Source organism: Gymnoscopelus braueri (genome assembly GCF_963280865.1).
Source record: "Gymnoscopelus braueri genome assembly, chromosome: 22".
NCBI lineage: Eukaryota > Metazoa > Chordata > Actinopteri > Myctophiformes > Myctophidae > Gymnoscopelus > Gymnoscopelus braueri.
In genome coordinates, this window is record NC_137624.1 from 41,808,537 (window position 1) to 41,836,446 (window position 27,910).

Here is a 27,910-nt window from a genome sequence, read left to right on the forward strand (position 1 = left end):
ATTAATATGTGGAAAGAAGTAGCACTCTTTTTGCAAGACTGAACTCACACACACACACACACACACACACACACACACACACACACACACACACACACACACACACACACACACACACACACACACACACACATTTCAATTTCTTTATTTGAGTCCACATTTATAAAATACATTACAGGAGCACAAATATTTTTCAGTTGCTTTTGATGTCCCGCACACTCAAAACAACATGTGTCCCAGTGCTTCAGTCCAAACAAGTTCAGAATATAAACAACAAATGCACATGAACTTATTCACAGTTAACATTGGTGATACACTTCAGTCTGCCATATTACCAACGCCGGAGAAAAAGTTATGGGTACAGGAAGCACCTTCTCCTCCAAATAGATCGACTGCCTATAATGGAGGAGATTGAGCAATATGTTGCAAGCTGCTTTGCCTTACACTTGGACAACCCCATAATCCTCAAGCCCCTGACCACCAGCCTGTGGACATGGCCCAAGCTGCCAAATATAAAAACAATGAGCTGGCACTTGTAGCCTAGATGTATAATGGCTTGTACTAATGGCTGGTATTTTACTTGCTTAGTAAGGAAAGCTTCCTCTAAACTTGAATCAAAAGTACAGCCAACTTCCAATAGGAAAACCTCTCTGCTGTTCTCATCAATCACAATGACATCCGGTGTGTCTGCAGTTATATTTGCAAATACATGGGGGTCATTGCATTGAAACATTTCTGGTTTCACACAAGAATGTTTGTAAAACACAACGGAGGAATCAAACGTGGGTGACACATCTTTTGTAATAATGTCAACAATTATGTCATGCCTGGCTATGTACAGTCCTTTGTAAACATTACAACCGTTTAATATATGGGACATGGACTCTATGGTCTGATACTGTCCATGATGTAGGCAGTAAGAGTCATGTTTATTGGGATACCAGATGGACAGATTCAGTTTGGTTGGCAGCACTTGGAGGCGTGCCTTTACCGTGAAGATGAGAATCTCCTCATCAATCGCTGCGTTTTTAAGAATTGAGTGGGACACGGAGTGATCAGCTGACTGCAGGCACACATACACACACATACATACATACACACACACACACACACACACACACACACACACACACACACACACATACACACACACTAATATTATGCATGCGCACGTGTGCACAAAATACAATGTATTTGTTTGCTTTTTAATGAATGTTCAAATGTTCAGTGTTGGTACATTTTCACATAAAGATGTATGTTAATTGTGTTGGTACATTTTCACATAAAGATGTATGTTAATTGTGTTGGTACATTTTCACATAAAGATGTATGTTAAAGTGTTGGTACATTTTCATGTCTGTTAATAGATCACCCAATGTTACGGCTACAAGACGGGGACAATGTCTGTTCTGGAACCTTGATGGTGGAGGACGGTGACATGTGGAATATTACCTGCAATGAAAACACCACAATAACAGCTGATATGATGTGTAAACAACTGAGATGTGGAGTCAGTCTCACACATAACTTTACCTGTGACAGGAGCCAATCAGTTCCATCCACACTGAGCTGCTCAGGTAATATCCATCCATACATGTCATAGTTTCAGCACTGCAGCTGGTTTGGAAAAAGGAGTCTACTCCTGTGTTAAGCTTTAAGTGTGTCCATGCTTTTTATTTTATTGTATTTTGTATCGTTTTATGCATGGGGATACTTAATAGTGCACATTTAAGCAGTTTAGACTACATGCCTCTCTTTTGGTCAATCATTTCTGTGACTGTGACAAAACATAATAAACTGAGCATGTTTCTTGATGTCTTCATTTTATTATTTAAATTAAATACATTTCACTTATTTAATGGATTTTTTCCCCAATGTAAAATCCCTTAATGTTTTAACAGAAAAGATCAACATAACTCTCCTGGACAACCACAGTCCCAGTGATTGTTATGGTGCCGTTTATATCAATAGTTCTATGGGTCTGCAGCCTGTGTGTGGTTCAGACTGGGACAGACATGATGGAGAAGTGGTTTGCAGAGAGTTGGGTTGTGGCAAGGTGAGCTCTCATTCTTTATGGTTAATATGAATGTTTACATGAATGTTTATCAATGTTTACACTTTAAATATACATTCAGCATTTAACAGTGACCTGGCATTTCCAGTACATTTTTAGTGCTGTGGTTTAAATACCATGTTATTACTACTGTATCTTTCTACTTATATCAGTTTTGCACAATATCTGCACAAGTTCCCCATCCACATCAGTAGTCAGAAATAAGCATGCATTTTATTCAGAATACATTGAATGTGTTCTTGCAGGTGATTTACACCAGCACCACCAGAACTGGACATCATGGAATACTGGACAATGTCAACTGTAATGGCACTGAGACGTCACTGTGGCACTGCAAGGCCAAGTACAATGACTCTGTCCCATGCTCTTCCACTGCTCATGTTACCTGTGAAAGTAAGAGCATGATGATGCATTATTGTAGTATCGACAGGTGTTTTTTGTGATTTAAAGTGTAATTTAAAAAAAATGACTATGAATGCTTCTGAAGAGGTCATGGTAGCAGCAGCATAATTCAATTCAGACTAACACATGATATATCAACAATGATAAAAATATGAATGGAGAAACATTAAGTTCATTCTGTAGTCTTGAGAATAACAAGCCAATATGTCTATTGTGACAGAGCTATTGCAACGTAATACAAGAAAAATAAATGTGAATAAAATACAACATGTATAAGTATAATCAATGTAGCTTGTGATTTATATTCTCAACGAAGCACAGTAGCAGCGTTAAGGACAGATAGAGGCGAACATAACATCCTGCACAAATTATTGAGTAATTTCAAAATTGTGGGTAGGCCTATAGCCTACAACAGCAAAGTTAACAAATCAAATAATGTTCAAACGTGAAGTTTACATCAGCGGTTCTCAAACTATGGGTCGCGACCCAAAGTGGGGTCACGGGAAGGTGTCGTAGGTGTCGCGCATTGCAGACTGTTTTCTCTTTTTTTTACATAAAGAAACAGGGGGGGGGGGGGGGGCGTGGCAGTGTTTTGGGGTTGCGCTACAATATTGTTTATTAATTTCATTGATAAGATAGGCCTACAAATCTGCAGGAATCATTACAACTATTTAAAAAACGTAATGTATGTGATTTCAAAAACCGTGTGTGTGATCATGATATCTCATGTTATTGACTATTCTTATAGTTTTTTTCTGCATTATGCTTATTGGCTGAAGGTTGCTTCTGCAGGTGTTAGCCCACACGTCCACACAAGTTATTCTGTGATAACCCCCCCTACCTGCTTTTCAGACCACAGGGTGGTATTCATGAAGAATGGAACGTCCTGTTCTGGTCAGGTGGCAGTAGAGCATGCTGGGAAGGACTACTGGCTCTCAGGGACCAATGAGACGTGGAACCACACTGCTGATGTGGTGTGTGGACAGATGCATTGTGGGAATGCTACTAATGTCACCCTGTTCCCTCATGTTCCTTCTGGAGAACCTGGAATGGAGAATGATGTTTGGAGTGAGTCCTATAACTGCTCCTCCACAGAGACATCAGTCTTCCACTGTCCAAAGGTCAACACAACATCATCCAATCAGAGCCTCGCTTTGGTGGAATGTTCAGGTATGTGTTAACCTTTTTAAATGTTGCTGTTGTGATTAGTTTGATTTTCTATTTATCATGGTACCTTTATTTCTCACCCAACCCTTTATTGTTCACAACACGTATTCTACAGAACATGATATTATATCCTCATTCCTCACTATTTTTCATTTGATCCTAACGTGTATTTCAACAGGTAATATAACAGCAACGCTGTCAGATCAGTGTTGGGGGACAGTTCAGGTGTGCACCCATGCAGGCTGTGGGGGGGTGTGTGCACACACCTGGACTGAAGCTAATTCTGAAATGCTGTGTAAAGACCTGGGCTGTGGACCTGCCTTCTCTGAGATCCACCAGAACATCAAGGGGGATGTGACCATCCTGGCAATGTACCCGACCAATCACACCACCAACCTGACTGAGAGCATCATCGTGAAAAAAGACCCAGAGACCAACTGTGATGACAAACCAGCCTTCGTTGTTTGCTTGGGTAATTTGTTTGCAGATTATTATACAGTAGGCAAGGTCAGTTTATGTGTAGGCTATATCACATTTCAACAAGGCAATTCAAAGTGCTTTTCACAAAATATAAAAAAAACTGTTATTAAAATGAAACAGAAAGATGAGAGAATTAAATTACAATGTTGTAAAAAAGGTTGTTGTTTTGTCCAATTGTACCAGATTTGTATCAGATTTTGTGAAAGGCAATATGTTGTCTATAATCCTGTCATTTAGGCTAAGGCCAATAGACTAATATTAACAGTAATCGTGAAAGTATATTTATTTCATGAAAAAATACAATCTTTATTGTATATATATTATATTATATTATATTATATTGTTTGTTGTTTTAGTGGTACGTGACATATGTTATCTCTGTATATGCGTAGAAAACCTGTTTCACATGTTTTTATACTGTTTCCATACAGCCAGTGTCAAGGCTGATTTCAAGGATTCCAGAGATCATTGTTCTGGAAATGTGAAGATACGCTATGGAGACCAACAAATCCCTGTCTGTAAAGAAACCCTGAAGGACACCAATGTCCAAAATACCATCTGCAGAGAGCTGCAATGTGAAGAGACCGGCGAGCCTGTTGAATTCTTTGGACCTTTACCGTTAAGTCCACCTGAAGTCGTGTCAGGACTGAGCTGTCCTGCAAACAGCCACAAGGTGGCAGACTGTAACATTACTTTATAGGACAAAGGACATTGTTCTCTTGGTGGCCTCCAGTGTTCTGGTACGTTTTAAATGCTTTCATCTGATTCCAACTGACCTAAACAAATAAGTGTTGTATAGATACTGTGCATGTTACAGTAACAGCCCATTTATGAACATGGACTATGGTAGAATATGATTTTACAGAAACAATCTGAGGCAATGATTCATATTTCTTCATCAACTATTCTATGTATCTGCTATTTCTCATCTCAGACTGGCAGAAGATCAGAATACAACATCCAAAACAGCATGGAAGACACTTTGAGGGACATGTGTTTGTTTACAGTCAGAATGGTTCCAGGATGGTTTCTAGCCATGGCTGGACAGACAAAGAGGGAGACAAACTGTGCCGTCATCTGGACCGTGGCGGTTATAAAAACCATACAGCATCAAATAGTTCTTCTGATCTGTGGGAGAAGAGCTTCAACTGTAGCGATGTGAAGAACCTGAAGACAATCTGGGACTGTGAACGTGAAAATACAACCTCCGGGAACCAAGGGGTCTACCTCCAATGCCAGAGTAACAACTTATTATTATTACTACATATCTAATGCTAGAGTAATAAATAACTGTTATTCTTAATATATCTCCAATGCCCAGAGTAATAGCTATTATTACTACTACATCTCCAATGCTAAAGAGTAATGAATAACTGTTATTGTCTCCGCCAGGCCGAAAGGCATGGCGAGAGAGTATGTTTTACCCCGTGTCCGCCCGTCCGGCAAAATGCCTCAAATCATGAACGCAGCTTGCGATTTCTGTGAGATATCACACGTACATTCCCACTAGGCCGAAGAAAGAAATGCCACTTGAAAATGTTCAAATCAGCCTCATCGTGGCGCTATAAAAGGCCGATTTGTGTTTTTAACTATAACTGCACCGATCTGCGTGAAACTTTGCACGCACACTCCCTAGAGGCCAAGGAAAAACAACTGCCCTGCATTTTTCACATTTGCCTTTCATAGCGCCACCAGGAGGCCGACTTATGTAAAACAATTTGTTTGATATTAAGCCTTCAGAATTTATCCAAATTTCACGCAAATCGGTACACATGATCTCTATAGTCATGTGATCAAGATGGATCTTTTTAATTTTTCATATTCCTTCCTGATTGGTTAACATTGACATCTAAAGTTTGCAGGAGTGGCCCGTTTAGAACAAAATGCCACAAACCATGAATGCAGCGTCCGACTTTGCACGCACATTCGCACTACGTTGAAGAACAAATGCCACCCTTTTAACATTGCCCTATTATAGCGCCACCAGGCATGCAAATCGGTACCCATTGTCTCTATAGTCAAGTGATCAAGATGCTTCCGTCCGATTTTTCATATTCCATCCTGATTGGTGAATTCCGAACATTGCTGCCCCACAATAACCTACCTGACCTGGCGGAGACCTGTGCTCCGAGGAGCACTTTTTCTAGTTATTTATACATCTCCAATGCCAGAGTAATACATTGTATTACCAAACAGTGTAATCCAAAACTAAAACAACAAAAAGGAATTATAATAAATACTGTAATACTGTAAATAAAATAAATTGACCAGTCCATATACACATTGATAGTTATATTAACATACAGGATTGTATTCAAAAGATGATTTAATATCAAGCCAGATGTATGTTTAAATGGGAAAAAGGACAGTTTATTTTTCATTGATCATAATTGGATGAGGGATATTCAGGTCTCATCAGGCCCAGTGGATGTATGCCTCGTATTTCAAGTAAATGGTTTGAATGGCATCTCTACATGACCAACAAAACATATTTTTTCATAGCTATCACATCTGTGTGGTGTGGGATTAGGGATTTATATTTTATGTTGATTTGTTGTTGTTTCTGTTTTCCCAGATAACCCTGTGATTAGCCTATCAGGGTATTGGGGATGCTATGGTGAGCTGAAGATTGATGTTAGCAGTGTTTGCAGTGATCACTGGGATGACGAACACTCACAAATAGTTTGCAGAGAGCTGGGCTGTGGCAATGCTCTGTCCTTTAAAAAACATGGAAGAACTGAATCAGATGTTTACCACGTCCGTTGCCAGGGCTCTGAGTCCAGTCTTGGGCAGTGTGAGACGGTCCTGGGCCGGTGTGCTGGAGGACTGGTGTCTGTCTACTGTACAGGTGAATTATTTTATATACTTGTGATAAGAAACAGTGATTCTAAGTCTAAGCTATTTCACCTGATTTGAGTCTGCACTTTTGCATTTTGTATTTTATATAGGCCTAGTAGCTACTGTATATCAGACTTTTTAAGAATTTAGTCCATATTTTACTTCAGTATTTCTGATATACTATTTTCTAATGAAAACAATATGTTCATATGGCATCATTTATGACTGTAAAACACATTCTGCACATTGCAGTGGGTAAAGCCCTCTATAGGAACGTGATTTTTAACCCATGAACCTATTCCCAAGTTTCTAGACATAAAGGACAATGAATTGGAATTTCTCTACTTGTTTTAGTGGTTGAATAATCTTTCTAGTTTTCCTGTATTGTTTTCCTTTGTATACTATATATATAATCTCCATTCAAAAGGTTCCTTTTCACTTGTTACAGGGCCATTCCAAACCACAGAGACGTGTGGAGGCACACTTAGTATCCAATACCAAGATGAGTGGGTGCATTTGTGTCCCCTAAATTTAACAAAGCATTTTAAGAACCTGCTGTGCAAGAAGCTTGGTTGTGGTGAAGTCATAGAGAACGTTAGGACATATGTGAAAACCACAGAGGAGGTAAACAACTGTTTTGTTTTTAAGTCACATTGACATAATAAGACATTGCGTCACTCCAGTCTCTTCTGCACATTATTTCACATGAAAGATGTTTTTGTGTGACATTCCTGACTGAAAACTGTAAGGAAAAAACTCTCAAACACTAAAAGACATTTTGATTTTGACTTCAGGACCTGGAAATGACTCTGGTTTGCACAAAAGATAATTTGAACATCAGAGACTGTGTCCACCGGAAGTCTTGTAAGAAAGTCAAACCTGCTGAAATCTATTGTGAAGGTACCACACCTACTTTCATAATTCTATTGTGAAGGTACCACACCTACTTTCATAAGCAGTTCACAAACGACTGGTGCTATTGAACTACATTTAAAATGTTTCCCTTGCTATTCAGATGCTGTGATTTTACCTAGACACTAATGAGTGAACCAATTCTGGTGATTATATTTTATTTCAGGTTGTGGATTTTCTTTTGGAATCTCTAAGGCTATCACAAACCTTGTGATTGTGATGCTGCTGATTCTCCTCTGCCTGTGTGTGAGAAAGCCTGTCACTGTTAATTGTGAGTAACATGATATTCATGTATTCTATGTAAGTAGTCATAGGATATTCTCTTTTATTTGAACTTTTGAATAGGAGGGTCAAAACATCATGTCAATAATCTGTGTCAATCACGTAAATTCACTGAATGTTTTAATACTTACTTGGAAAGAAAGAAAGTGATATTTGGCAGCCTTTTTGTACTCATGAAGATCAAGTGTGTGTGTGTGTGTGTGTGTGTGTGTGTGTGTGTGTGTGTGTGTGTGTGTGTGTGTGTGTGTACACACATAGTATCCTATATAATAATAATGTTCTGCTGTGGCAAGTATAAGTACAATAATGCACAACAGTAGATACATTATATTTCTATGTTTTCTTTGACATCTAGCACCAGTAGTTTTCTAACTGTGTTGTCATTTAGTAAGAAAATCTTTTAAAAAAGACAAAGAGGATGAAGGTGTTGAATATGAGGAGATTGGCATCACTGCAAATGAAATGAAAGTCTTGGATCAACTTGGTGAGTGATATTTACATTCTCATCAGACAGGGACACCCATTCATTATCTAACTCAGTCTCACTGACTGTATAATACTGTATAACTCCACTATATAAGCTCATATAACAGTCAATGTCAGGAGGTTGCGTTATCTCAGTTGACACAATTTGTTCCAACCTCACAACTAAATCATACTAGTCCTCTTTCATACACAGTTTACATATTGACAGTTTACAGAATAGACATTTAGACACGCATCCAGGGCTACTTACAAGCATGAACACTAGTCAATAAACAAGTCAAATAAACAGAGATCAGAGAGAACAGTGTATTGCCTCTAAGTAACTATATGATATCAGGTAAACGATGAACCTAGCATCTGTCTAAACAACATGCTATCTAAATAGCATGCTGTACATTTGAAACTATATTATATCAGGTAAACAATGAACCTAACATCTATCTAAAGGCCATTCTGCACATTTGTAGCGGTCATAGCAGAATCATTAGAGAGCACGTCTGTGGAGCCGGAGGCCCTGGTTGTCCCAGGTTTGATTCCAGGTCAGGCCAGCCGCTGTGAGTAACGTTATATTAATGTATTTTATAAATGTGGTTGTAGGCATAGGATATTCTCTTATATAAACTGTGTCAATATAGGAGGCTTGAACATCAGAACGACAAAGAAATGAACTGATATTTGTTAAAGACATATTTGTACTCATTGTGTGTGTGTATGTGTGTGTGTGTGTGTGTGTGTGTGTGTGTGTGTGTGTGTGTGTGTGTGTGTGTGTGTGTGTGTGTGTGTGGTGTGTGTTGTGTGTGTGTGTGTGTGCGTGTGCGCCTAATGTGAAGACATTTTTATCCTACATAATAAGTATAGTAAAACTGCATGTACAACAGTAATGTTTTCACCGCTGTGTCATCTAGTAAGAAAATCTTCACAAAAAGACAAAGAGGATGAAGGTGTTGAATATGAGGAGATTGGCATCACTGCAAATGAAATGAAAGTCTTACATCAACTTGGTGAGTGATTATTATTATTAATTTAATTATTCTCACCAGACAGTGATACACATTCATTATTTAAGTCAGTCTTACTATGACACAGTGTACAATACCTCCACTGTACTGTATAATACTGTATCACTGTTTTTTGTAAGCTCATCAACAGTCAAGTCAGGAGGTTGTTTTATATCATAGTTGACACAATGTGCTCCAACCTCACGACTAAACAATACTAGTCCTCTTTCATACACAGTTTACATGTTGACACTGTGGAAGCTGACCAACGCCAAGACACTGAGAGAGGGTAGTCTCACAAGAAAGTCATTTATTAAGGGAAATTAACATAGGTGGGGTGGGGAAATGAATGCAAACAAACATAAATTGTCTTCCCAAATCCGGGGTATTTTAAACAACAGTCCTTTCAGTCGAATATCCCATAGGTTGCCTAAAAATAGAAAAGCATTCCATTAGAAACAATTCAATGGCATCGAACAATCTTGGAGAACAGTGGAGTGTGTATCTTACCGCCCGACAGCATCCCATGCAGAGGTAGAGCGAGCCAAACATGGTCTGCAGTGCTGAACCTCAGCCAGAGCACACCTCTTACCTCTGACAGGACGCTGGTCAGGGCGGGCCCATAGAGACACTCCACAACACTTTACAGAATAGACATTTAGCAGACGCTCTTATCCAGAGTAAGAGTGAGATCAGAGTAAACAGCATCAACACTAGTCATCAACGACAGGGTAAATAGTCACATAGGTAGAGTACACAGAACAATGTAGTGTATTTTGTCATTTGAATTGGCAGGCTAAGATAAAACTGCAACAGTGTGTGGATAAATTAAGTTAATTGAGTTCCTGTGCTTCTCTTGTCATGTTGGAAGCAGGATGCAGGTCAGAGACTCTGAACGATGCAGGAAGTACTTCCTCCTTGTCTCATGATGTCATTCATGAGGAGGAAGTGACCGTGGTCCTCAACCCACAACCTCACCACACCAACACTCAACATGCAGGAAAGTTGGAGCCACTGTTACACCTTTATGTGTAATAATAATAACTAGACCATACCCGTGGGGGGATATGAGCACCCAAAGTGCAGTTTGCAGTTATGCGCTGGGCACAGACAGTATATCAGGGATGGAAAGTGACTGTTGGTACCTGCAACAGTTCCAACACACGCGAGCGCGTCGTCGCGTCCCCACACAGGCCCACACACACACACACACACACACACACACACACACACACACACACACACACACACACACACACACACACACACACACACACACACACACACACACACACACACACACACACACACACACACACACACACACGGGCGGACGGACCCGCACGTGTCCCGTCGCCACGTCCCGTCACCACGTCCCGTTGCCGTGTCCTGGGCCCACAGTGCACACACAGACACATAACCGTAATAATGTTTTCTTTTCTTAGTGTACATGGACCGTTAATGAAAGTCCTCTAAGTTTAAGCACGTTGTCTGTGTGTGCTTGTGCCAGACGGCAACAGTCTTAACAGAGTGGGTCTGTGGATTCAATGCATGCGCAGTTTGATCATTCATCACATAGATTGGGGGGCAAACCCATAGCTCAAGGGGCCGTTACCATGGCGATATTCTTTTACATAAAAACGGTAATAAACAGCTTGAATTGCTTCAGCTACTGAGGAGAACCAAGCATCAGACAGACTGACATTCCGTTAATTATATGAAGGATAATAATAACGTGTGTGTGTGTGTGTGTGTGTGTGTGTGTGCAGATGCAGTGATCTATGAGGTAGAGGATCCACAGGAGGTGTATGATGATGTGGACACACACCCTGACATCACAGCTGAGGTCCAAGACGACCCCCAACCTGACCACCTAGACATACTTATGAAGATAATATTGCTCTTAGTGATATTATTATTATTATTGTTGTTATTCAATTTTTTCCTAAACTTTGTAGACCACCAGGTAATGTTATAATTAAACAGTAAACAAAAAGACCTGTAGTACCTCTATGTACCCCTAAGGGTGAACATACCCCATTGGAGAAACACTGCTATACAAACAGTGTTATAATACACCCTCTAAACATAATAAGAATTCACACAGTAACCATGTCAGACAGTGTCCTTACAGTATTGTACTGCTGTTACTTCAGAACTAGTTAGTCTATTGACCGAACAGGGCGACCATTGTGTGCCTCGTTGTAAATCTTTGTGGCTACCGGCATCAAACACAGCCCATGTCTATTGGTTGAGGAATCTGTACCCCTCTTGGAAGTGAGTATAAAATATATACAAATCTAATTAAAATAAAATGACTTATCTCACATAGGGACCTTATCCAACCACCACGCTGTTTTAAACAGCGTGTTGTGTGTTTTAAATGTTCTCAAATCAGTAGTTAATTCATTGCTATATGCAATCTATCTGTTCCATTGAGAAGCAGCTTCGTGAAAAAAGAAAATTAAGACATCCTTATCAACACGACTATAGAAGATTTTATAAGACACACATTAGCTACTGTATGCTGGCTCTTGTGAAGATAGTGAATGCCTCCATGACATGAGAACTTTGTTGTTTATAAATATTGTATTGTTTGATGAATATATGCATGGTATTGTACTTTTTGTATGACAAGTATACTTCCCTCTAAAGCCAGAGTGCAGCAACTGCGAGTTCAACATTGCAGTTTACTACAAAACCCGACTCAAAACCAAGGCAGACTGCAGTAACTTACTACCATTGGTTTTAGATTGATTTTTTTCAACAAAGGGAATGAACTCGTTTTCATTCTATTCAACACAAATGTGGAATGCCCTACCAAAAGGAGTAAAGGAGTGTAAAACCCTACTCACTTTCTAAACTGCCCTTAAGGGCGGTTTCAGACTGGGTTCGTTTGAATCAAACCGTTCCCGAGTACGCTTGGCTGGCCAGCATTCTCACTGGCCAAGATTCTAACGCACTCGAGACCATTTTCATTGAACAGTAATGGTAAATATGTGCCTCATGGGGGCGCTGTTGACTATGGGGCTTTGGGAGAGCGAATGTCATTCACAGAAGAAAAGTCACTCTAGAGTGAATAATAAAGTTTGACTGTGTTCCTGATGTTGTCTTGAGTTATAATAACAACAGATCAACAATACACATCCAAAGCAGTGCATCCGATCGTCAGTGCAGGAAGGATCAGGCAGAGAGTGACTGGGTGACATGCAGCTGTCAAAACCCGCCGCTGGCTACTGCTTGCAATCCGACTAGTGACATAAATACACTAATATCAGCGTATCCAATCAATAAAATGGCCATGTGAACATGAATGAATAAAGGTCCAAAGTAAAAAGGTGGATAAAAGTTACGGTGTTAAAATGATAAAAGGAGCCTGTTTGTAGAGGAGCAGCTGGCGTCAGCGTCTGCCTCTGTCAGCGTGGTTACACATAGGACAAATCACATCATCATTTGTTTATTATTTTTCACGGCTCGCGCTACTCAAACACTAGCGGGATTATTATTTATTGTCAACATTCAAGTAGAACTATGAGAAGGTATAACCCAGCTAAAATAATGTGTCATTATAAAAAATATATAAATGATATGATTAGCAGTCCACTTCCTTCTCTTGGAACGGATGGATTCACACTGCCGCGTTCCGTTCCCGACTCCGCAGCAATCGGACCCGAGACTACCTCCCAAGGTGGTTTCGGGTACGGTACGGTGATGCGTTACGGGGAACGGTTCGCTACGTTCACACTACCACAACATCTGCCATGTGGTCCGGGGTGCGCACCCGGGACCATAGTGAGAAAGCGCCCTAAGATCTACACCTTCAGGAGGCTGCAATTCGAAAATGGCCCCTGTCAAAGTCTTAACCTACCCCCCCCCCCCCAACCCCCCCTCCCCGCATTTTTCTTCTCTTGTACATATTTTTCATTTTTCATACCAGTAACCTGTAAGCTGATTGTATAGTAGTTCTGTATAGTAGTGTGTATATCTGTCTGTCTCTTATGTCATCATGATTTGTGTGCATGGGGATCTCATTTTAAACAATCTTAGTGCTTTATGAGTCTTCCAGTTTAATAGACCTTGTATTGTGAATTTGTACTTCCATGTACTGTTGTTCTCATGTCTTACTAAATAAAGTACATCAATCATTCAATCAATTTTTAAACTTATATTAAAATTGGCTTAAGGGAGTGCCGGTGCGTTTTGTCTGTTATTTTTTTGTAATACTTGGCAAACTCCTTATTTGTTGTGGGATTTTCGTTTAAGCACAATAGTGATGTAGACAAAGCAGAGGTGCATTGTGGACCGGTCTACTGGGGCCGAGCATGCTCAAACGTGTTGTTTATTGACTGTTTATTTGGTGCGCTGAGCGGCATCGGAGCGGAGGACGGTCCCGCTCCGATGCCTGCTTAATCAAAACATGAACTGTTCAAACCATTCAGGGTAAAGTCAAGTCTAAACTGCAACTACATCAACAAGTCATCCTTCAGACAAACACACGCTGACACTGTCACCTAGTGGCTGTTCTTTAAACAACAGGAATACATACTCAGGCTCTGATAAACAATCTCTGCATATTATCTAAAGTTAAACACTGTTTAAAAAAACACAAGATGTTTCATTCTTTCCAATTATCATATCATGGAGATTGTCCATGGTCTTCAGTTTGCTGTGATTGAATCTGTATCTGAGTTAATAAGCATTTAAGCCAATAATTTGATGACCGGCAGCGGTACCGGAACCACTGCCTACTGGTCAACTACTTGGATGAACTATACCTTTAAGGCTGAGAGACAGGAGGGGGCTTTTATAAAATAGCTTTGTAAATAAATAAAAACTGAGCAGTTTTTTCATACTGTAGGTGATGTGTTTCATAACTATCTCCATTGATGAATCTTACTGAGTGGTTTGAGAGTGGAACTAGTCTCCCGTCCATAAATAACATCCTCATTGTCCAAAAGATTGCTTCAACAATTACTGTAACAAATTAATGCAAGATTTATTTGTAATGTAACTCAATTTAAGTTTCAGCTTTGATGGCAGCATTTTAATATAAACCTTAACTCCTTACAATATACTTAGTTGACTGGAGTACCCTATATAAGGATATGTCCTATTTTGTGCTCATATTTTGGCCGAAAATAACCAATCTGCAAGCTCTCGATACATTGCGATGCTAAATTCAAGTGGATAAAGTCACATTTATGTGGGAATCCATGGTGAATGGTGCACCCACTGCACCTGACCAAGTCACATGATCAGGAAGTTATAAAAGTCTAGTTCCTCCCAGGTGAATGCCATTTTGACTCTGCTGCACATGATGGAGATCTGCCTCTCAGGCAGGGTGAAGGAGAACTCATGGTAGGCCAGAGATCAGCCATGTGTTGTGTTGCACTGAATAGCCTTGTTTAATGCTATGCTTTTTCCTCGTTGTATGGCTAATACTACTGTTGGCCTTTGTTTGGTGTAATAGGTCAGGGGTTCTCCAACTTTTTTTCACACCACAACCCCATATTATGAGGGGAAAAAATGTGACCCCCAACAAATAGGCTGTACTTGGCTACACTCCTAACAAATGACTATACAGCACTATATTATAAATACAATTGTTGTAGTGTGAAGCATTAGTATGTGGCTTTGTTATGGTCCAACGGTAGTAAGGTACTGTACACACTACAGTATGACAGGAGAAGCAGTCTATGGTATTTTAATATTTTTAAATATGAAAAAGGTTTGGATTCCCCTGTTCTAAGGCGAGAACAGTCAATGATGATACTTAACCATTGGGGAGGGCATGTGAGAACGACTCTCTCACTGCCTACATGTATGTTGTTGTATGATCATTTATTTCTGAGCAATGTAAGGCTATTCAAGTGTAAACGCAGTGTTTTGGTCATTGATGGGTCTATATCTTTGCCATTCATGTGTAATTCAGTCAGTAAAGTAGTGCTTACTGATGGCTCATTGACATTAAAAGCAAGTCATTGTTTTGCCTGTAAGGAACAGTGTGTATGGATGGTGGCTCGTTGGTCATTTCTTGTTCACCTGTTAGGCTGTGTGTTTTCCACTTCCTGTCGATTTGATCCAATGAAATCCAATGAAACTGGTCAGATGACCAATGATATCCAATGAAATCGACAGGAAGTGGAAAACACACAGCCTAGGAAACAGGTGAATAGGTTTACCATTGAGCTGTAATTCTTTCACACACACCACGCATGACAATTATTGAAGACCTTTTCCTCAGCCCTCCATTGAAAGTGCATTAGTTCTAGCTCTGTTCTTAAATAATCCCATATTATGGGATTATTCAAGCATTAATGATCATGGTTAGAAATTCATTTGATTAATTTTGTCTTCAGGGGTTTATAAACATTTAACCAACGAAAGGTAACCCATTAAAACAGGAGCATTAGTCTTTGAATATAATATTTTTTTAAAGCAATTTTTTTAAATTCAAATCTTTGCTTCTGGGGGGTCCCTGGAACAAAATATTTTGAGATGGGGGTCCGCGGCCAAATGCATATAATTACGGGGGCCCAGGACAGGAAAAAGTTTGAGAACCACTGATATTATATCAACATTAAGTATTTAGAAGACGTTTTGTAAAATCTGCCCCAGGTCTTAATGGGTTAAGAGATTGTGATATATATATAACTACACTGGATCCACTGGATCAATTGGAACATATTTTTCCATTTCCTGATACATAAAAGGTTTCTACCAGACAGCGATGACATAATATAAACACAGACACTACTACATGAGAATGAAGGAACAGGTCTCACTTGCAGTGCTGTACATAACACAATGAAATCATTGTGAAAAAGCACAACATGTATAAAGTTGACTACTGTTTGTATAGCCACTATGTAGCCAGTAAGTACACTATATTTGACAGAAATATATCAGTGTCATTTCCTTCTTCAGAAAGTTTTTCCTTTTTCCCCAACTCCTTCAGGGATCCGATAACAGATTTGTTCCAAATAGTACATCAATGTGCTGAAAAGTTTTTTTTAACGATGACCAGAAGAAGAAACTGCTCATGAAAGTTATGGTGTTATAATGACAAATAAAAATAACCTTCATTAAATGTAATCAAAGGAAAATAAAATATGTCCACTGAGATAGAGCAGAAATACATGTAAAGTTTTAGACTTCTATGACATCATATTCTGTTTACAATTTAGACCAATTCACATGAATAGGACCAGAGGATCAAAGTGTCTTTACATGTAATGAGACATACCCTGATCATGTAATGATTCTTGAGATTAGCTGGCTTGTCACAAGGCAACACATTTAATGTGTTGTGATCTTGTGTTTAAGTACAACAGCTGTGCATGAATCTGTCTTGGTTTCAGTGGTGCATGGATGGACCGATTGACACTCATAATATGACAAACTGTCACATGCGATACAGAGAAAACACAACCTTGAATTCAGAACAACAGGACAATGCAGGAAGACACGATACACATTAAATGGGAATCCAGAACAAGAGACCAAAGTCCTTACATTTTTTGAATCACCACTAAATAGCGCAGCGGCAGCTCTGCTGCCATCTTGGAGTGGACTGCAGTCTGCCTGTCAGGTGGCAGATAGGACTAGTCTGTGGCTTACAGCATTGTCTGATATGCAGTCAGTCTTACATGTACAATTATATTGATGCAGTCGCTTAGTAACAGTTTGTCATTAATGTCAAGTCAAATGTAATTAGAAAGCACATACAAAGTAGTACCGTACAGAGCAGGATCAGTAGCTACAAATACAGAAACCACCATCAATGTGGACATTGTGCCATTTATTTCTATTTAGTACATTATATGTAATTAAGAACCCTTGAGTTTCAAGATTAGTTTTTTTCATGAATTAAAATCTGAATGAATAAAGCACTGAAGTCCTGACGTCACTGCCGCTAGAGGGCGCTATTCCGCTGGTTCGTGGCTTTATTTTTTGTGTTGGAAATCCCCATAGGGGAATCTTAGATCGCCTCATGGATATGAAGCATGGACTGGACCTAACCTAAACCTAACCCTAACCTTAGTGGGGAACATAGAACCCGGGGAACATAGGTATGACCCCGTACAAATTTACCCAAAGAGTAACACAATAAACGCTAGAAACTCTATGTTAGGCTACTGTAAGACACACATGCACGCACACAAGCCACACATGTGCACATACTGACATTCTGAATGAATGTTAATGTAACTCCTCATACATGCACATAAACATGAGCGGTCGCGCACACGCATACATGCATGCATACACATGCACCATGAAATTATAAATGAATGTTAATCATCATTTCTGCTTTGATCCATTCATAAATATGATAAAAAAATGAGTTGACAATTATAGCAGTGTGCATATTGTGAAGACTGAACCAAACCAACACTCGGAGACAGTATGTGCGAAGGCCTCACAGGGCGTTTTATTAATGAATATGGCACGTCCACAGGGTAAACCCTGGTGCCGTCTGTTTATACGTTTCAAATCATAAATCAGAATAAAGCAAACTTTCTACCCCTCAGGGCTCAGTGTCAATAATGGTCCATGCGTAATCCTCTGCACGCGCTCTGTGTGGGATTCCTGTCCATGAACGGTCTGTTAATACGTCGGGTCCTAGGTTGCCTATAACAGAGGGATATAACCATTAGGCTCCGAGTTATATAACACCAGGTAATGAGGAGAAGAATAAGTGGGGGTTCGCTTACCGCCTATGCACCCGTCTGGTCAGCGTGGAGAGTCTGGCCATACTGAGGCAGAGACGGTGCTTTTGGTTTGTTTGTGCGCTCCCCAGCTGGGCGCCGCAGGTGCGCTCACTTCAGGCTGATTCCACAGGTAGACGGGCAGGTAGCGCCCGTCGATGAAGCAACCCAGCTGGGGGCGGGGCCTGGCTGGCCGTGCACCGCCTCTGCGCCACTGACTCTCCCTGCTGAGGTGCTTACCTGGCAGGCGGTTGCCTAGCGACACCCCACAATATTTATAACACTTTTACCCTGTTCAACACAGACCAGTCCTGTAGAAGCATTAAATGATAGTAGAACAGAATAAAAACAAGCTATTGACTTTGTAATGTTTGTTTAAGCAACCGGAAGTCTCTTTCACTCCAACATGGCGGAGGCAGAGGGAGCTGGTTGTTATAATGGGACTTGATGGGAGTGTCGTCTCTTGTTCTGGAATGTCTTTGGATAAGGTCAGTGTGATGCAGCCTGCCATGTTTTTACCCTCCTGTAGTTTTTCACCTGAAGTGGAAAACAAACTACAGAATCAGCCTCTAGGGTGTCAGGCCCAGAGTTTCTGAACCAGTAGACGCAGTGCCGTGTCCCCAACCTGCACATTTTAAATGACATGAAAGCACCAAGGCCTAAAACAACAACCCTGCAGCCAAACACCATGATGAAGATGAAGATGAAGATAAACCAACACACTTCTCAAGGTGTGAAGATCACAAGATAAATCCTTCTCTTTCTGGGAAACATTTTCTGCTTAACTGAAGAAGAGATAAAAAAAACATGTACCACAGCAGAGATGACTGTCTAAACATCCTGTGGTTTAAGAGTTTTCAGGTAAACACTTTTTTTTCTAAATAACCTTTTTTAGACGAACACTAGTCTAAAAACCCAGAGAGGTGTAAGCTGGTGGTTCTCAAAGTGGGGTCCGGGGACAGCCAGGGGTCCTTCAGGGGGTTCCAGGGGGTCCCCAGCTAAATTATTTGATAGTTAGGAACCAAATGGACCCTTATGGGTCTGTAACTCTGAGAGTGTACAAATGGGACCTAATGGACCCTTTTGGGTCTGTAACTCCGAGAGTGTACAAATGGAACCAAATTGGTTCCATTTTCCATTTGTACTCTCAGAGTTATGGTGGTCTGTGGTCTAATGCAGGGGTTCTCATAGTGGGGTCCGGGGACCACCAGGGGTCCTTGAGTGGGTTTCCCCAGCAAAAATGTGTTCATATTTCAAAATCAGTTTAACCCTACAGTAGGTCGTCTATTTAAAATAAATCATGAAATATTTTTGAAAAAAAATTTATTGACATTTTTTACACCACAAATGTGCTATGGGGGTCCCTCCCTGGCACCACATATTTTCAGATGGGGGTCCGCGGCCAAATTAATTTAGGGGTCCTTGACATGAAACAGTTAGAGAAGCACTGGTGTAAGCTCCTCTCTGTAACCACAGACCACATCCACCTGCACCAACACACAGCTTCACAGGAACATAAACACTCCTAAAATAGACTGAGGTCTCACATGGTTTGACCCACTTTAATTTACTCTATTTCATGTAAGTTTAAAGAACCAAGCTGTGAATGTGAGTGTAGTTATTATCTTTATAACTCAAAGCACATTCATCATTGATTATAGGGCAGCACATAAGTTGCATAATGTCACCTTCAATGATTTTATCAAACGTTGGCCTATTAGCAAAAATAATTATTTCTATAACTAATATATAATCAACTGTATCCTCCTAAGACCTGGCATCCACATGCGTGCTCATCACATTGTGGGTTATAAACCATACAGTATGGTGTCTGTGTGCTGTCCTGGGGACCACAGAGACCTGGGGACCACAGAGACCTTTCTGTCTTGTGGTGTGGCATGGCATGGCGTGGCATGGGGCTGCCATAGCTGAGTGGTGGTTAGTGAACCTGCCTGGGGAGCCAGAGCCCCTGGTTGTCCCAGGTACGATTCCAGGTCAGCAATGTGTCGATGTGTGTCCCTGAGCAAGACTCTTAACCCCTAATTGCTCCGCGCCCCTTGAGGGCTGCGTTCAGCTGGGTTGAGCTTCTTTTTATTCTTTTTTTTTTACAAAAACAGAAAATACAAATGAAATCGTTTTGAGACACTGACAGTCTGTGTTCCATATTGTAATGGCAGTGAAACCATAACACATAACACTCCAAGACAGTTGAAAGCTATTATAACATCGAAGTCGTAGAGCATTATTATATAATGGTTAGTAACGAAAAAACATCACATGGATGCACCTGGGACGTATCATCAGTGTTGTAGCCTGGGGTCAACGGGCGTTTCAGGTCTCGCAACAACATACACCCTCGCCCAGGTGACCCAGCCGTAGATGAAGCAACCCAGCTGGGGGCGGGGCCTGGCTGGCCGTGCACCGCCTCTGCGCCACTGACTCTCCCTGCTGAGGTGCTTACCTGGCAGGCGGTTGCCTAGCGACACCCCACGATATTTATAACACTTTTACCCTGTTCAACACAGACCAGTCCTGTAGAAGCATTAAATGATAGTAGAACAGAATAAAAACAAGCTATTGTTTGTACAGCATGACTTTGTAATGTTTGTTTAAGCAACCGGAAGTCTCTTTCACTCCAACATGGCGGAGGCAGAGGGAGCTGGTTGTTATAATGGGACTTGATGGGAGTGTCGTCTCTTGTTCTGGAGTGTCTTTGGATAAGGTCAGTGTGATGCAGCCTGCCATGTTTTTACCCTCCTGTAGTTTTTCACCTGAAGTGGAAAACAAACTACAGAATCAGCCTCTAGGGTGTCAGGCCCAGAGTTTCTGAATCAGTAGACGCAGTGCCGTGTCCCCAACCTGCACATTTTAAATGACATGAAAGCACCAAGGCCTAAAACAACAACCCTGCAGCCAAACACCATGATGAAGATGAAGATAAAGATAAACCAACACACTTCTCAATGTGTGAAGATCACAAGATAAATCCTTCTCTTTCTGGGAAACATTTTCTGCTTAACTGAAGAAGAGAGAAAAAAAAACATGTACCACAGCAGAGATGACTGTCTAAACATCCTGTGGTTTAAGAGTTTTCAGGTAAACACTTTTTTTTCTAAATAACCTTTTTTAGACGAACACTAATACTAGTCTAAAAACCCAGAGAGGTGTAAGCTGGTGGTTCTCAAAGTGGGGTCTGGGGACAGCCAGGGGTCCTTCATGGGGTTCCAGGGGGTCCCCAACTAAATGATTTGATAGTTAGGAACCAAATGGACCCTTATGGGTCTGTAACTCTGAGAGTGTACAAATGGAACCTAATGGACCCTTTTGGGTCTGTAACTCCGAGAGTGTACAAATGGAACCAAATTGGTTCCATTTTCCATTTGTACTCTCAGAGTTATGGTGGTCTGTGGTCTAATGCAGGGGTTCTCATAGTGGCTGCCATAGCTGAGTGGTGGTTAGTGAACCTGCCTGGGGAGCCAGAGCCCCTGGTTGTCCCAGGTACGATTCCAGGTCAGCAATGTGTCGATGTGTGTCCCTGAGCAAGACTCTTAACCCCTAATTGCTCCGCGCCCCTTGAGGGCTGCGTTCAGCTGGGTTGAGCTTCTTTTTTTTTTTTTTTTTACAAAAACAGCAAATACAAATTAAATCTGTTTGAGACACTGACAGTCTGTGTTCCATATTGTAATGGCAGTGAAACCATAACACATAACACTCCAAGACAGTTGAAAGCTATTATAACATCAAAGTCGCAGAGCATTATTATATAATGGTTAGTAACGAAAAAACATCACAGGGATGCACCTGGGACGTATCATCAGTGTTGTAGCCTGGGGTCAACGGGCGTTTCAGGTCTCGCAACAACATACACCCTCGCCCAGGTGACCCAGCCGGGGCTGATCAATCCCCGACTTACGTCCCAGTAGCTACCCACGGTCAGTCCTCTTAGGTAAGACAGGGCCCCTCAGTCCGTTTCTTCGGAACTACTCTGCGGGGACTGGGGGAGAAGAGAGGCTCTGGCACGTGGAGGGACTAGGCTCTGTGGGTGGCCTCCTGGCCGGGCTCCTCCTCCGTCTCACCAGGTCCAGGACCTGAGCGTTGCACCAGACTCCCCCGCTCCAAACATTTCCTTCTGGCGTGATGGTTTCTTAGGCCGTGGTGGTACTGCAGGCTCCACGTGTGGCTTGCTTGAATATCCCTCCTAAACTTTAAAGGCCTCACCGTGGATTTGTTGGGATTCTTCCTCACGGAAAACGCAGGCTGGGGCGCTAACCCATACTGCTCCCGGATGCCGTCTACATTCCGTCTGTCAACCGTCTCTCCAGTGGTCACCAAACTATTCCTGGTTGTCACGTAGTCTATTCTAATGAGCCACTATAAATAGAATAACTTAAAAAAAACAGCACATGGATGCACCTGGGACGTATCATCAGTGTTGCCTGGGGTAAACGGGCGTTTCGGGTCTCGCAACATACACCCTCGCCCAGGTGACCCAGCCGGGGTTGATCAACCCCGACTTACGTCCCAGTAGCTACCCACTCAATCCGCTTCTCCGGAACTACTCTGCCGGGACTGGGGGAGAGAAGAGGCTCTGGCACGTGGAGGGACTAGGCTCTGTAAGTAAATAAATAAATAGTAAGTAAATAGTAAGTAAATAAATAAACAAACAATTAAATAAATAGTAAAATTATAAAGATCCCTGGAAGATAACTATTTTGCACAACTTTTGCCGTGTTGCCACTCTGTAATATATAGTTTGTCGATGTGGTGAAGCCTCAATTTGTCAAATTAAGACACAACTAATGACAATAACATAAAATGATGGCTGTTGAACACATCTTCTTTCTGAACCAGTCTCATCCCAAGCTGCACACAAACTGACCATGTGTCTGAGGCCCTGTTTAGACTGCAGTAAAATCACATTTATTTCACAAATCCGAGTGTGGAGTTTGGCAAGTTCCAACTAACTAACTAGTTGCTGCGAGGCTTCCTCTTATGAACTAGCCATCCCCAATTTGACGCCCGGCGCAGATACATACGCCCCCAGAGTCTGAGGAGGCGTCTACCTTTATATGTCTCTGTTATAAACCACTGTGATGACTCTGTGTGTGTGTCAGTCTAGTCAGGAGCTACAGTGACAATGTGGTTTCTGCAGCTTCTGCTGCTCTGCATAGCAGCCACCAGCCCTGTGACCTCAGAAGGCAAGTGACAAGTTTTTATTTAAACTTTTAAAATTTTCCGTTTGTGAACAATACTTTGTTACAATCATACAATCATCTGTTGTTGAATTTTCTAATTATTGGGCATGAAAACTAAATGTATGCATCATCTTAAAATGTTTGGTTTAAAAAAAAAAGTTTTACTTCATAGTAAGTAGAGAATCATAGCTATGAAATGAAACATTGGTTGTACAGTTTGAGCCTCCAGTTTTAGAAACACAGCTTATAGACTCAAACTGTAGTTTTGTGAAAACAGCCTTGGAAGGCTTCTGTCAGTTCTCAGACCACACATCCCACAATGCATTGCATCTGATGGGGGGTGGGGGTGGGGGGGGGGCTGTACGGAGTATTCTCATGATGCAATAATAGATTCAATCTGTAGTGAGAGTTACATCAACTATTACTGTGACCCTCACCACAGATACTGTAACTGATGAGTGAAACATGATTATAACAAGGATTCTAGATTACAATCTAGTCTAGAATCAGGGTTGCCAACAGTCAACAGTCAATGGCCCGTATTTTGACCAAAAGAGGCGCATCCCGTACGGGACGTCATTTGTCTCGGGTAAAGGGACAAAGGACAATATTTAGCTTTCTGTTCATGCTCCAGGCAGTGCATCTGTCTGCCTCCCTGTGTGTTTGTGTGCTGTATGAGAAGGGTGCTAGGACCCTGGGGGTGCCACTCATTTGACCGGGAACTGTATGTGTGTTCTTGTGTGAGATTCCCTCAGGTGGCCGCGGCATCATTGTGTGGCATGTGTGTGTGTGACCCGTCCCGTATTGTTGGGTGGCAATGTTGGCAACCCAATCTAGAATGGGGATTCTGTGATCTATCTCTACATTCAGAACTGTGTGTGTGTGTGTGTGTGTGTGTGTGTGTGTGTGTGTGTGTGAGTGTGAGTGAGACTTTTGGACAAAAAAACAATAGTTCTGTGTTTCAGTTTGTTTGTATAGGGTCGGGCAGGCTGTACAGGTACAGGATGCTTCAGCCACCTTCCTGGAGAGTCTGGAGAGACTTCCTGTGATGCAGGGAAGTGATGTCACACTCCGCTGCTTGTACAGAGACAGGACAACATGGATAGCATCCTCTAACCTCCCAGCTGATTTCTATAAAGATGGATCCCTCATCAGGACTGAGTCTACAGGACAGATGACCATCCACCATGTTAACAAGTCTGATGAAGGATTCTACAAGTGTCACATCTATGGTCTTGGAGAGTCACCAGAGAGCTGGATGGAAGTGAGAGGTGAGATGAAACTAATGGTCTAGTGGGTCAATATTTACAGCTGGCAGGATTTTTTTTCTTTCTTTCTTTCCTTCTTTCCTTCTTTCCTTCTTTCTTTCTTTCTTTCTTTCTTTCTTTCTTTCTTTCTTTCTGTCTTCCTTCATTCCTTCAATTCATATTGCAGGTTCACAACATTTAACACAATTAAACTTTTCCCATTTGTGGCTTTATCAGCTTTTGTTTGTTTGTCTGTTTTTGAAATAGTGTATATACTGTACATTTAACATGACATGTAACCATGCAGATATGACCAGGCTGATCCTTAAAGGTGGCTCCAACCCATGTGAGGGTTACATTGAAATCTATCATGACTATGAATGGGGCCTCGTTGGTCATGATAACTGGAACCAGAACAATGAAGATGTGGTGTGTAGGAGTATTGGCTGTGGACAAGCTGTGAATGGATCTTTATACATAATGAAGCACAATATTACTAATATACCTGATAAGGTATGGATCAATAATGTAAACTGTATCTATATAATGAAACACAATATAAATAATATTTAATAATGTGAACTGTACCTATATAATGAAACACGATATACCTAATATTCTTGATAAGGTATGGATCAATGGTGTGAACTGTAACGGGACAGAGGATAAGCTGTGGAACTGCCAGAACTTCAGTGGTTGGGGGGTCAACGTCTCCAAACAGAACTTCAGTGATTGGTGGGTTAACGTTTCCACTCAGGACTCAGTTAAATGGATCACATGTTCAGGTAAGAACACACCTCAGTATTGCTTTGTGATTAAAAAGTATTCTGTTTATCTAGAATTGTACTAAAACATGTCATACATTTTAGAGATCAGATCCAGTTCATGAGGCTGCCCTTAGAAGCTTCTGATAATAGTGATAGTATTTCTAATTGAAAAGTATAATTTGATTAGGTCATCCACTGCAGGCATAATATGTTGGAAAGTGAGGGTTTCTCTTCCTTGCTAAATTTATTCTCACAGAATATTAAAGTTTTTGTGTCTCATAAATATACAATATTTTTTCTCTGAATATTACCCCTACTCCATTATGATTATTTACACCATTGTAGAAAATATTATTATTACAATTTTTGAGCTTGGACATTGATAATGTATTATTTTTGGATGGACATCACATAACTCAAATTTCCAAGTCATTGTTTAAAAAATTATATTCTTTCTTTCTTTCTTTCTTTCTTTCTTTCTTTCTACTTGTAGATAAGATTGAAATGAGTTTGGATGGTTTTAAATGTGCTGGAGCTGTCCAATTCACCACAACGTCAAATGAGGAAAAATCACAACAATATGTTTGTTCTGACAACTGGGGTAAGAGTCATTTATGGACCTTTGGACTGTTATGCAGTCGTAGTAGTAGTAGTAGTAGTAGTAGTAGTAGTAGTAGTAGTAGTAGTAGTAGTAGTAGTAGTAGTAGTAGTAGTAGTAGTAGTAGTAGTACTAGTAGTACTAGTACTAGTATAATTCCAAATGAAATATCTCATGTTGGTTTTCTCCGACTTAAAGGAAAGGAACAAGCTGACCTTGTGTGCAACAACCTCAAATGTGGACTCGCAAAAGATGTGCCTGACCCGACCAAAATGACCTCACCAGAGGGATTCACCTTCAAAGGCAAGAAGAGAATGAATTGTACAGGCACCAGAAATGAAGACCATCTGTGGCAGTGTGATCCTAAAGACCCTCTGAATGCTACATGCTCTAAACCTGCTTTCGTCACATGTTCAGGTACGTTTGTTTACTTCACTGTGGTTTAAATCTGTGTTCTAATCTCCAACAGCTGTCAGTTACAAACCACACATACAGACATGCATTAATATGTGGAAAGAAGCAGCACTCCGTTTGCAAGACTGAACTCAGTTAAACATTTTCTTTATTCTGATGCGTTTCATCATATAGCCTTCCTCAGAACAAGCTACATGCATATGTGTCATACATGTCTATACAAATGCACAGTTCAAAACAAGTGGGTTGCGCACATCCAGTTCGTTGCTGGTGCTGGACACAAAATGACAGTTTAAAGAAGTTTGCAAAACAGCTCTGCTCCTCACTGTTTCTTTACTTACAATACAAAAAAAACCGTTGTATTACTACAATGCTTGAGGCTTAGCAATCTGCTCTAGGAGCACAACATTGTAAAACCTTTAAGTAAACAAAACACTGAGGAGCAAAGCTGTTGTGCAGAATTCTGTTCTTTTATACAGATACGCACGCACGCACGCAGGCACGCACGCACGCACGCACGCACGCACGCACGCACGCACGCATGCCCGCACGCACATACTGTACACACACCAACCTGTATGCACACACACACACACACACACACACACACACACACACACACACACACACACAGTGGTGTAGCCGCTCCTATAAGTGGGGTTGGGAATAAGTCTTTCCCTGTACTGTGATTGGCTGACGCTATTCACACCCTTTTCGCCGTACCGTGATTGGCTGACTCTATTCAGACCCTTTGCTTTGATTGGCTAGCGAGACGCATGATGAAATAATAACCTGTAAATAGCACCACGCACTTCAAAAAATCCTTTTCTTTTTGAAGTGAGCTTCCATCACTGTGATGGAAGCTGACCACTGTTGCTTCTAAATAACACCGCTCACTTCACACTGGGTGTGATTTTTGAGCGGTGTAGCCGCTCCTATAAGTGGGGTTGGGAATTTGTCTTTCCCTGTACTGTGATTGGCTGACTCTATTCACACCCTTTTCGCCGTACCGTGATTGGCTGACTCTATTCAGACCCTTTGCTTTGATTGGCGAGACGCATGATGAAATAATAACCTATAAATAGCACCACGCACTTCAAAAAAATCATTTTTTTAAAAGTGAGCTTCCATCACTGTGATGACCACTGTTGTTTCTAAATAACACCGCTCACTTCACACTGGGTGTGATTTTTGGGTGGTGAAACCGCCCCTATATGTGAGGTTTGGACACCACCAGTGTACCCCCCTAACCCTGCACCGTGATTGGCCAATCACAGTCTATTCAGGACTGTGATTGGCTAGTGAAACATGACACATGTGCATAGCCCTATAAATAGGA

At 41.1% G+C, this 27,910-nt stretch overlaps 1 protein-coding gene across 1 annotated transcript in view; it reads left to right on the forward strand.

Annotated features, from left to right (window-relative positions):
- LOC308079033 (scavenger receptor cysteine-rich type 1 protein M130-like) overlaps positions 1-12,565 on the forward strand; it is a gene marked incomplete at its 5' end in the record, with an annotated part of 79,621 nt that extends 67,056 nt beyond the window's left edge. The window contains 13 exons of the mRNA XM_080420370.1: positions 1,368-1,577; positions 1,902-2,056; positions 2,320-2,467; positions 3,329-3,646; positions 3,822-4,115; positions 4,555-4,806; positions 6,699-6,971; positions 7,410-7,585; positions 7,756-7,861; positions 8,040-8,144; positions 9,547-9,642; positions 10,511-10,634; positions 11,404-12,565. Of these exons, the coding sequence (XP_080276496.1) occupies positions 1,368-1,577; positions 1,902-2,056; positions 2,320-2,467; positions 3,329-3,646; positions 3,822-4,115; positions 4,555-4,806; positions 6,699-6,971; positions 7,410-7,585; positions 7,756-7,861; positions 8,040-8,144; positions 9,547-9,642; positions 10,511-10,634; positions 11,404-11,617 (2,471 nt within the window). The 3' untranslated portion in view covers positions 11,618-12,565. The remainder of the gene's footprint in view (positions 1-1,367; positions 1,578-1,901; positions 2,057-2,319; positions 2,468-3,328; positions 3,647-3,821; positions 4,116-4,554; positions 4,807-6,698; positions 6,972-7,409; positions 7,586-7,755; positions 7,862-8,039; positions 8,145-9,546; positions 9,643-10,510; positions 10,635-11,403) is intronic.
- Between the last annotated feature and the right edge of the window lie 15,345 nt (positions 12,566-27,910).